At 51.9% G+C, this 11656-nt stretch overlaps 1 protein-coding gene across 11 annotated transcripts in view; it reads right to left on the bottom strand.

Annotated features, from left to right (window-relative positions):
• Positions 1-3868: 3868 nt before the first annotated feature.
• CCDC136 (coiled-coil domain containing 136) overlaps positions 3869-11656 on the bottom strand; it is a 29773-nt gene continuing 21985 nt past the window's right edge. For 4 of the 11 annotated variants that reach the window (XM_023250543.2, XM_023250544.2, XM_023250545.2 and 1 more), the window contains 2 exons: positions 10398-10504; positions 5946-6060 (listed from right to left, as the gene is read on the bottom strand). In XM_023250543.2, coding sequence (XP_023106311.2) covers positions 10403-10504 — 102 coding nt within the window. In that variant the 3' untranslated portion in view covers positions 5946-6060; positions 10398-10402. Of the gene's footprint in view, positions 5616-5734; positions 6061-10397; positions 10505-11656 lie in introns of those variants that run through there. The other 7 variants (XM_023250541.2, XM_045052718.1, XM_019825773.3 and 4 more) reach the window with 4 other exon arrangements.

The raw sequence follows: 11656 nt of genomic DNA, 5'->3' as shown, positions 1-11656 counted from the left end.
GCCGGCCTCCCAGGAATGCCGCCCGGCCCGCGGGTGGGGGCTGAGCGGAGCGGGCGGCCCCGCCTCCTTCCTCCCCTCCCCCCACAGGGCCCGGGTGGCGGGAGGGCTCCCCCCCCCCCCAACACACGCCCCCCAGCCTCGGCCTGGGTCTGCGGCCCAGGCGGGCTCGGTCCTGCGCAGCCGCTCTGGGGAGGTGGATCGCAGAGCTGAAAGGCGAGGGGTGAGCGCACCCTAGACCCCCAAACTGAGCGTCGCCAGACGGAGATGAAATACACCCCCTTCATACGCTGTGGGACTAAAGACATAATGGGGAAACTGAGGCTAGTGGTTGGGGCAAAACACACTGAAGTGCTGACAGAATTTTCTGGATGAACTGGTGGCAGGGCCGTTGACAGGGCCCGGGAGTCCTGGCTCCTGGCCCAGGGTATTGTCCACCTGCAGGGGAAAGGAAGTGTGTGTGCTTGTGTACAGATGGGCTGAGAGGAAGCAGGGACACTGCCCAGGCCGATTAGGAAGAAGGCTTGGGGGTGCTCCACTTTACAGGTAGAAAAGCCTCATTTGAAGCCCAAACCCAGGGTCCCAGGGGAAAGACTGAGGCTGCCCCTGACTCAGTGTCCCTGTCACCAGCCTGCTTGGCCTCATCCCCTCAGAATGCAGCTGAGCTCAGGAAAATAGTACCCAATGAGTCACACCGTGTCCCCCCTCCATGTCTGACTCAACCAAGGTGATGAGAGGGCAAGGAGAGACTGCCCGTGGTGCCAGGGAGCCCCCTGGGCAATGTGCCCATTTGGGCCGCAAGGCAGATCCTTCCAGCAAAAGGGCGGGTTAGCCAGACAGAAACAGGGAGAGCCTTGCCCAGAACAGCCAAGGGGAAACGTGACGGGGCTGGTGGGCAGGGAGAGCCCAAGGGAGCCAGCCAGAAAGCCTAGGCGGGACTGGGCTCAGGGTAAGCCAAGGGCAGCTGGAGGCCTAGGGCATGGTGACAGCAAGGAAACTGAGGCACTCAGAGGAGCTGCTTGGAGTGAGGGGAAAGAGCTATCAAATGTACTTATATAGAGAATATATAGCCTGCAATTCTGTGTAGCGTACATGTATTCCATATCTCCTGGTACCCCTTTTAGGCCAAACTTCCTCAGCTGCCCCATCCCTCTTGACACAGTAAGGTTGGGCCAGACATTTCCCGACTCAAGCTGTTTGATGATTGACATTTGAGAAGGTTCTGGGACCTTCTAGGTGAATCATTCTATCCTATTCTTCTTCTACCCCCAGGCAGTGGGGAAAGGAAGAAGACAGTGGGCATCTTTGAGGGCTGTCTCTTCAAGGGCAGAGTGAAGGCAGTCCCTGTTATGGAGTTCAGAAAAAGGGGGGGTTTGGGGGGGGGCAGTGCTTATGGCAAAAGGAGTCCATGAATGATTTCTTTCCCTTCTCATTAGGTAGGGAGGGGGAGGAGTAGAGAAGGGACCAGAAACAGAAGAGGGACCTGCTGTGCGTGGCTTGGGAGGGGGGAGCTCTGGGGGCCCTGATAATGACAGGCGAGGTATAAATAGCTTGGGCCCTGCGGCTCATGTTCTGTCGGCTGCCTGTGACGAGGTGCTCAGGAATCCCACTCTCCTATTGGCACTCCCCCATCTCCAGAACTCTCATTCCCCCCCATGCCACCTTTGTCCCATGTCCAAAACCAACCATCAGGCATCAGTACTGACCATCGACTTGAGAGGCTGAGCTCTCCTGTGGAGAGATGCCCAGCTGGGGACACATGACACATAGCTCGGTCTCACAGGGAGGGAGGGGTGTGCGTGTGTGTGTGTGTGTGTGTGTGTGTAAAAACGTAGACATTTGACACCCAGTCTGAGGTGCCAGCTCAGGGTTCAGCGAGGTTGTCACTGAAGCCCAGATGAGGAAACTGAGGTACAGATCTGAGACAGCACTCCTGGGGAGGAGAGAGAGGAGTAGGGTGGGTTTGCTTGGAGCTGACAGCCTCTTTACAAACTCTAATGGCTCACAGTCCTGTTTTGTGGGCATTACCTGAGGTCCCCCAGTAAGTTGAGGGCATCCGTTAAGGAGGGGGGATTTCAGAGGGAAGCCGGTGAGTGAAGAAAGAACTCCCAAGTGTAGCCTACCCTCTCTTTCTCCCCTCTCTCCCTCTTCTCCTACCCTCCCTACAAGAGAGGTTTGTGTGCAGCCCCAGAGGAGTAAGTGAATGGTTGGCAGACAAGGGTGCCCAGTGCCAAGGATGGTTCCCGGCATCCTTCTCACCCCCTCCCACAGAAACCCGAACCTGTTGCTCTCCAGGATAAATCGGGGCCTGACTCAGGCCCCAGCCAGCCAGTCATAGTCAGCCTGACCCAGGAGCAGGCTGGTGACTCAGCCCTGAATATAGCCCATGAGCCCAGGCACAGCCATCAGTGCTGGAACAAACCGTGCACAATGCTAGTCCTGGAGCCTGCCAAGTGGGCCCCCCCCCTCCCTGAGGAGGGCTGATGTGCTCCTCCTCCCTGAGTCAGGCAGGGGCGCAGAGAGGGGTTTGCAGGGGGTTTCATCAGCTGAGTATTTGGGGCAGAGCTGGCTGGGGCCATACGCCTTTTATAACCCCCTGACTCACCACCCACTGACCTGTCTCAAGAGACCAGGTTGCCTGGCTATTCACCTGGCCCTGCCTTTCCCATCAAGGGGCACTGCTTGTCAGCCACTGACTTTGGCCATGGTTTGGGGTGAGCAGAATCTAAGTGACCAGGTCCAATGGGCTGTGTTTGAAAATCTTGTTTTTCTGGAGTCGGGGACATTTCCAGAGTCACCTATGAGGATACCAGGTTGGCCAAGTTCATAGTTGGCACTTTGATCAGTCAGTGATACTGACTGTGGCCCTGACTTATGTGCCGGGGACACTCTGGTAGGATAGAAAGATCCATAGCCCTCTTCAATTCTGGCTCTGCCACCTCCGGCAGGTAATATAATGATTTGGGGCTTCAGTTTCGAATCTGTAAAATGGAGTTAATAGTACCCTTGTAGCAGATTAGGAGATTTTTTATGTGTGAAGATGAGAAGAGAGAGCATGCGAGGTGATTAGCTCGGTGCTTTGCAGCTAATAGGTGACCAGAAAAAAGTAAGTTTGTTTCCTGTGCTGGTGCCTTATGGACCACGAAGGTTCTTTTTTTTTTTTTTTTTTTTTTTTTATTACATTTCTTTATTTTTGAGAGGTAGAGAGAGATAGAGCATGAGTGGGAGAGGGGCAGAGAGAGAGGGAGACACAGAATCGGAAGCAGGCTCCAGGCTCCAAGCTGTCAGCCCGGAACCCGACGCGGGGCTCCAACCCACAAACCGTGAGATCATGACCTGAGCCGAAGTCGGATGCTCAACTGACTGAGCCACCCAGGCGCCCCTGGGCCACGAAGGTTCTAGTGAGCAGGCGCTTCCTCACAGCCGTCCCTATCCCCTGTAGAGTCCATTGCCGGGATCACTACACTGTTCCCCCCTTCCCTTCCCTTCCCTTCCCTTCCCTTCCCTTCCCTTCCCTTCCCTTCCCTTCCCTTCCCTCCCCTCCCCTCCCCTCCCCTCCCCTCCCCTCCCTTCCCCTCCCCTCCCCTCCCTTCCCCTCCCCTTCCCTTCCCTTCCATCTTAACACTGCATCTGCCAGAATTGGAGCCAGACTACTTCTGATCTTTAGAACTACCCAGGAGTGGCAGGTGGTGGCCCGGGGAGAGCGAGCAGAGGGGCTGTTGTGCAGAAAGGGAAGAGTCGTGCAGAGCACAGCAGTGGGCAGACGGAGGCCCCCAGGTGTCTGGTTCTAGCTGTACCTCAGCCTGGATGCGTGCCTGGTGGTGGCTTCTAAGAGACACCCTTGTGGACTTAAAGCTAGCCCAAGTGGCTGTTTCACACTCAACACAGAGAGTCCTCTTTATTCTAGCAACAGCATATCAACAAGACCAGGAGGCACAAAGACCCAAATGATGAAGAGGACGGCTTTCTAAAATGAGCAAAAGGGCTGGGGGAAGAAAAGCAGGACCACTTTCCTGCGCATTGCTCAGGCTCTAGGCTCGGGCCTGGGAAGGATGGGATGCAGTCCTAACTGGAGGCTCACTGCCTCCCAGACCGTGACCTCCATCTTGGCTTCTAATTCCAAGTTAAATCGGTGATCCTCACTGGTAAGTCATCTTCCAGTCCTTTCCACCACATATGTTCTCCAGCCGACTGGTGGCCGGACTAAAGTGGATTAAAAACGGGGTCCCCCTACCTACACTCAACAGCGAGGGGCCAGTGGTACCGGATGGGTTGTGAAGGAATTTCTTCAATTTAGGTTACAACTGAGCACACACAACCTAATGTCGCTGAGGGCAGTTTTCCAATTCTAGTGCGCATACTGATCAACTGGGGACCTCGTTAAAATGCAGATTCTGTGTTGGTAGGTTTGATGTGAGGCCCGAGATACTGCCTAACAAGCTAATGATGCTGATGCTGCTGGTCTGTGGACCACACTTGGAATTGCAAGGAGCTAGGCCACCCCAAATCAGCACTGCCTTCAAAGAGGAGTCATTTAAAGGGAGAGAAAGGAATGCGTGGCAATGCCCTCAATCTGCCTAGGTGCAGCCCTGTTTACAGTGACTGATCGCGATTTTAGAACTGGCCCCAGGCCCCCTAGGAAAAGGCCGGGGAAGAAGTGAATTCATTTAATGCCCACTACATTTAGTGCCCACTACAGTACATGCTCTATAGGTACATTACTTCGGACATTTGGGTGAATGGAACAAACTCCTCTGGCATCAGGTAGAAAAGAGGCAGAGAGGCGTTCCGGGAAACCAGCGGTCATGGCGCCATTTTGTCCACTGTGGCTTATGAATGCACTCGAGGGCTCTCCTATGGAAACACTCATATGGAACAACCAATCACAGAGGGCTCCACAGCAACGACGGTAACCAAGGACACTCATAAATTATCCTTATCATTCTGTCTCCACTTTGATCCCCTCTCCATCCTTTGCCCTGCTCTGAATTCCAGGAGACTGACCTGTGTCACCTGGGCATCGCTGCTCTCTGGCTCGCAGCTGGGATCAGCCAATGAGAAGTGCCATTAGGAAACTTGACAGGTGGGGGGAGAGGGTGTCAGGCTCTGACAAGGGCCGTATCCTTCTGTGGGTCCGGGGCCCCTTTCCAGTCCTCTAGCCCTGCCCTCCTCCCCTCTCCTTCAGGTCTGTGATGGGAGACACTGTTGCTGGTATCTGGGGATTTCACTATTCCTTGCTGGTTCTCTAACTCTGCCTGTGTAGAGTCCCTTCATTTAAACACTCTTCAAGTTAAGGCTCTTGAGTGTGCCACCTGTTCACCGTCAGACTCTGCGTGACAGTAAGTCCTCTCTGAGAGCGAATCCCATGAGGCATCACAAGGGCAGAGCCACGAAGGCTCAGATGCAGATCTTCTCAGGACACTCTTCTCACAGCAGATGGGTGTGGGCATGGACCTAAGGGCAAGTCACTTGCCCCCCCCCCCCCCCCCCCACAGTGTCCAGCTCATTCCATTTCCCTGTGTTCGGATGAGCTGCTGGAGATAGGGTTTATATGTGCAGACCGATGCATCTGCGATTTGGCTGGCAACGCGAGGAGCCACCCTCGTCTCTGAGGTCACCTGTAGGGTGAGAAATCGTATTTAGGAGCCCGATCCGTATGCGAGGTACCCCGTTAAAGGGGAACTGCTCTGTTCTGGTTGTGTTGTGAGGTGTTTCGCAAATAAAAGGCCACAGAGTCTCACGTAATTAGGTTGATATTTAATTACACGGAACCCAGGTTCTTATACAAGGCAGGAGATGGCAGCCAGCAGCTCCCCGTGACCTTTCCAGCCTGGGTGACTGAGGCTGAGGAGATGGGGACACACGGGACACACGGGTGGGGTGGGGACTCTGGCACAGTGTGAGGGCAGCGGCCGCTGGGGATCTGCCCCCGACGCTGGCCCAGGTCTGCCATCACTCCGTGAGGCAGAACTCTGACTCCTGCGGTCGCATGTTGGGTAACACATACAGAGCCACAGCCGCGATAGCCAAGAACACGATAGGCTTCCACATCCCAAACATGTTCTGTGGGGACCAAAGACAAATGGTGAGTGCCCAGCCTTCTGAACCCTTCCCTAAGCCAGAGGTTTCCCTGCCTACTGGCGCTGGAGAGACATCAGGAACCTCCTGGTCCGGGTCTCTCTCACTTCCTGGGTGACTGCTGAAGACAATGCAGTCCTAGTCCCGGCAGCACTAGGTATCTGGAACAACGCTATGTGTATCACCTGAGGTGACTCCGTGTATCCAGGCCCCACGGAATGAAGAGAATACCCGTTCGTGTGTGTAGAAGCCAGCTCAGGAGCCAGACTTCAAAGAGCATCCAGATGGTTGCGATGAGAAAGGATCAAGCGCCGTGGCAAGAAAAAGAGGGTAAACTGGGCCCTCTGGGGAAAGCGGAAGTGCCTCACTGGCTTCATACAGGAGAAATGAACTCGGTCAAAATGGTAAGACTGAGGGGAAATAAAGGATGCACCGTGGAGTGCAGGCAAATATGAGGTTCAGAGGCAGCCCAGACCTTTTGTGGAGAATGCTGCTGGTTTGAGAAAACTCAAGGAAGCCAGTCACTGGCCCTGGGCGGCAAATGCCAGGGTCCTGAAAACATCCCCGGTCACCAGTGTGTTGACTGACTTCCTGAGCATGTGCCGGTGCACTGAGGCTTCCAGACTCCACTGACCATAGCAAATCCTGCTGGTTCGTGGGACAACAAAGAAGCATCATTTAGGGAACATGAAATCCTGGACAAGAAAATACATACTTAGGGAAATAGTTTCTATTTTTGTTACTTTTTCTTACTGCATTACTTGAAAGACAGAATTTGGGTTTTGAGTCATAGCTACGGTGTAATAACAGAAGGATGATTTTAGGTAAGAACAGAGTATAGCCCATTCATCCTAAGAAAGCATTTGCTTAGAGAATAATGGGTCTAAGAAGAGGATTTTAAGTCAACTATAAAGAGCAAGATCTCTCACATTTGTAGAAATAGTTACCAAAAAGAACAGAACAAATGAAATGGAAAGCGAAACAATGCTGGAAGCAGATACAGAGAGTAATTTATGTAAGAAAATAACTGGAGGGGCGCCTGGGTGGCTCAGTTGGTTAAGCATCCAACTTCAGCTCAGGTCATGATCTCACAGCTCATGGGTTCAAGCCCCGCGTTGGGTTCTGTGCTGACAGGTCAGAGCCTAGAGCCTGCTTCAGATTCTGTGTCTCCTTCTCTCTCTGCCCTCCCTTGCTTGCTCTCTCTCTCTCAAAAACAAATAAACATTAAAAAAAAAATTAAAACAAAAAAAAAGAACTGGAAAGGAAGCTAGGAAAAATATGTACATGCTCAGATGCTTATATACTAATATATACTGCTAAAAACGTCAGTCGAGGGGTGCCCGGGGGGCTCAGTCAGTTAAGTGTCTGACTTCAGCTCAGGTCATGATCTCACAGCCCCACATCGGGCTCTCTGCTGTCAGCACAGAGCCTGATTCAGATGCTCTGTCCCTCTTTCTCTCTGCCCCTGCCCCACTTGCATGCTCTTTCTCTCAAAAATAAATAAAAACATTAAATACATACATATGTCAGTCTGATGTTCTTGAAGGAGGACATTTATGGAGCTGGACCCATAAATGTGAACCGGTACCCTTTACACCAGTCAGAGGCAAGTTCCAGACTGGCTGAGTGGAGGGCTGGTAAGTCACCTCAGGCTTTCCTTTCAGCCTGGGTTACTAAGTTGACAGATCAAAGAAATGGTTTTGGACTTTATTGAGACATCTGACAGATTTTCCATGATCTTGGGGAGAACAGGAGGAAATAAAAGTAGGATGCTTGCACAGTTTGCTGTGTGACCATTTGTTAAGTGACCAAGGAGCTAGATAAAAGAGAGCCTGGAAAAGACAACACTCCGGAGGCTCGGCCCTCACTTGAATGTGTGCGAACATATGGAGGTGGGCTGGTCACCCCTGAGGAGGGTGTAGAGCTGGCAGGGAAATGGGTAATTTGAAACCACAGGGTCAAGATTAAAAAAAGAAAAAACAGGGGCACCTGGGTGGCTGAGTTGGTTAAACATCCGACTCTTGATTTGGGCTCAGGTCATGATCTCAACGTCGTGAGATCGAGTTCTGAGCTGGGCATAGAGCCTGCTTAAGATTCTCTCTCTCCCTCTCCCTCTCCCTCTGCCTCTTTCCTGCTCGTGCATGTGCTCACATGTTCTCTCTCTCTCTCTCTCTCTCTCTCAAAACCAAACAAACAAACAAACAAAAAACTTCACAGATTACATCAATGGACTATACCTAATAGGGATGAATAAAAAGTTCTGCCTCAGATCCAAAAAAACAACTGCAGGTAGAGGATGGGGGGAGGATGCTTAGCACATGCAACATGCAAAGGAGCTCCTGTAAACAATACATGCAGGAAGTTAACAAGGTTTGATTCTAGTTGTCAAGAGGGCTAATGCGATTGGAAGCTGTGTGAAGACAAGCGTGGGGTCTTCCTAATTACATGGAAGCAACCAAGGAAAACTGCTCAAAATGAGGAGAGACGGTTAAGGGGGAAGCAGGACTGGAATTTTATCTGTTGCTAACATCAGTCTTTAGAATCCACCTCACAGCTCGGTGGCTGTATTACTTGGCCTCTCTATGCCTTAGTTGTATTACATATAAAATAGTAAAAGCTGCCTCATTGGGTTGTTGCAAAGATTAAATGAGTTAATATACATAAGGTAATTAGAACAGTGCCTGGCACAGAGCATGTATTATGTTAAGTGTATTTCTTTTTAAATTATCTCTGTGGTGTTTTATCATTTATGAAACACTTTCATAAACATGAACTCAGGTGATTTTCACATGAGGAAGGCAGAGATTTTACTGTCCTTTGCTTTTATTTGAAGAAATTAACATTCTGATTATGCATTTTGCCTACTGGGACTAAGCGGTAAGAGGCAGGGACAGACTTGGCCAGGTTCTCTGACCACCTGTCGGCCACGTTCCTACAGTACTACACTCAGCTCCTGGACGGGGAGCTGCAGGGTGAGGCACAGCCAGGCTCCCCAGAGCACCCTGACCCAGGACTTCCTTCCTCTCACTCTGCTTGGGCCTGGCTGAGGTGGAGAAAGGTTATGGCTGAGTGCTTTGGGTCTCCTCCCCTAGGGACTGAGAAATCTGGATGTGGACAGAGGGAGAACAGGTACAGGGAGAGACCCTGTCACTAAAGGAGTTAATAACTGGAGTGCCTTAAAGACGAGGAAGGAGAAAGGAAAAAGAGGGAAAAATCTGAGGGGAAAAGGAAGGAGGAAAGTGCTACCAACATAAGCTTCAGCTGCCACCCTAACCTGTGCATTAAGCCAGCTCCACTCCATTTGCAGGGGTGAGAAGGGAAGGGGAGGTGTGGTGGAGGTTGGGGGGGGGGGGGAGCAGGAGAAAGGAGCCAGAACGGACCAGGAGAGAACAACTGATGGGTTCTGAAGACAGGTGGAACCCTAGGGCTCTACCTTGGGCCCCAAGACCACAGTCTGCCTCCTAAATTTGGTATCCTGTTGACAGACCAGATTACATGGACCGCAGCCAAGTGGAAGGCGCCCAGAATATGTCAGCCTTGGTGCCCTGAGAATCCTCGCACCTCATTCTTTTCACCAGTACCGCTTTCTCTCCAAAAAGCCTGGCTCGGGAAGCCAATTACAATAGAATCTGGCCCCCAAAATGGATAAAGAGAGAACTATAAAACATTTCCTGGCGTTCTTGTTCTGATTTTTCTGAAGACCAGAAGTCCCAAAGCAGAGAACTTCTCAGTAGAAAGCACATAATATGGCGGGGGGTTCTGTGCTACTTCCACCATGTTTGAAGGACAAATTGAGGCTGCCCTCCTCCAAATGCCCCTGAGAGGGGGTTTAGGATTAGGGTTGGGGTTGGTCACAGCTCTCCAGAACTCCTCTCTCACTCAATGGGGGAGGCAGCGATTCCTTGCTTTGCCGTCCTGGGTGGCGACAGCAGTCGAGAGCTTGGCTCTGGGGCTAAACAAAGACAAAGAGCACCCAGGCCAGCCTTGCAGACAGACATCAGCTCATCAGAAGTGGTCAGGCATTTCTCAAAGTGGCCACAGTGCTGGGATCATCCAGAGTTTTCCCAGCCAGAAAACAGAAACTCAAGCCATGTCAGCGATATGCATTCCCACTCGCTGTGTGTTAGGAAGACGTGCTCAGGGATGCTACGGGCTTTGCAGTAGCCCAAGGAGAAGCCAGGGCGAAAACTCAGCCCTGAGTAATCTGTCGTCAGAGGACTAAAGCAAGAAGCAAGCAAGCGAGAGAAAAAGGAAAGAGGAGAGGCCAGGGCAACCTGCACCCCCCCTCTACCCCTCAGGAGGAGAGGACTCGATACCAGTACCTGCGTTAGGACGACGTCTCGGCCCACCAGCACCAGAGCAAAGCCGATATGACCACCAGGCCTACGAGAGGCAAGGAGAAGATGGGGGGCTCGGGGGCAGGGGATGGCTGCGACATATCAAATGAGAAGGAAGCACGAGGAGAGGCCAGGAGATGAGGGGTGGTATAAAAAGACATAAACATATGAATCCAATGGATAATGAGGATGAGAAAACAAAGGGAAAAGAGAAAGAGATCAAGAGGTTAAACAGGTAGCGAGGGCAGCCGCGTCTCCTCTCTGCGCCCGGGCCTGGTTCTTCCCACTGGCGGCCTGCGGAAGATGCAAACCTGAACGGGTTAAGCAGCTGCTTAGGTCTGAATCAGGTGGTGGGTCGTTTCCCGGCTTGTCATACCCCTCTCACATCTTGTCAAGCAGGGGTTATCTGCACTAGACCTTTCTTGCAGGTCAGTAACTCTGGAAAAGTGAAGCTCCGAGGGTAAAGCTGGGCTCTCCAGATGAGGAGGATGCACACTTCTAGGTCACTCAGGGAAGAGCCAGTCTCCTGCCAGGCCACCTGTCCCTTTGTGAGGCCACATGTTCTGGCTGCTCTCCACCGAGTCTCGGTGTTCTGGGCTCTGATCCCTGTGACCCCCAGGAGTCTAATGCCGTTGTTGTGAGACAAAATGCACTAAACCAGGCTAACAGTGGAGAAGGGCTAGTTCTTTGACTGCAACAATCTTCCAGAGAGAAAGTGAATTTGCAGGTAGTATCACACATGCCATCAGATCTGCCTGCAAAAGATGCAGGACCTAGGAGGCAAAGGGACACCTCCATATGTAGCCAACGAGGAATGTGCTCGACTTCAAAGTACAAGAATCCGTTTTGACATTTAGAGATGTGGCACCCAAGACAAGGAAATCCAGGAGGTTCTGACCCATCGTGTGGTGGAATACGATGAATTCAAAGAAACAGAACACTGGGGAAGAGGATGCGGCTGCTCCTACTTTTTACATCCTAAGTAATGGTTCTCTGACACAAGGTCAACGGAGAGCTGCACGCTGGGTTGTGAGCCAGTGCTGACAACTGCTGAGCTACCAGAAAATTCCAGGTAGCCTTAGAGCTGACTGGGATGTCCCACCACAAGAGACTTATTTTCTTCCCCTGTGTTTAGAGAGATGGAAAGAGCCTGTGGTGCAAACCAAGGACTTATTCAGGAAGTACTCACTCTTCAAGGAGTCAGAGCCCCCAGTTAACCTCAACCAGGGCAGGAATTCAGCTGG

Source organism: Felis catus, chromosome A2, assembly GCF_018350175.1.
Source record: "Felis catus isolate Fca126 chromosome A2, F.catus_Fca126_mat1.0, whole genome shotgun sequence".
In the NCBI taxonomy this organism is placed as follows: domain Eukaryota; kingdom Metazoa; phylum Chordata; class Mammalia; order Carnivora; family Felidae; genus Felis; species Felis catus.
Note: the sequence above shows the minus strand (reverse complement) of the source record. Positions and strands in the feature narration are given on the sequence as shown.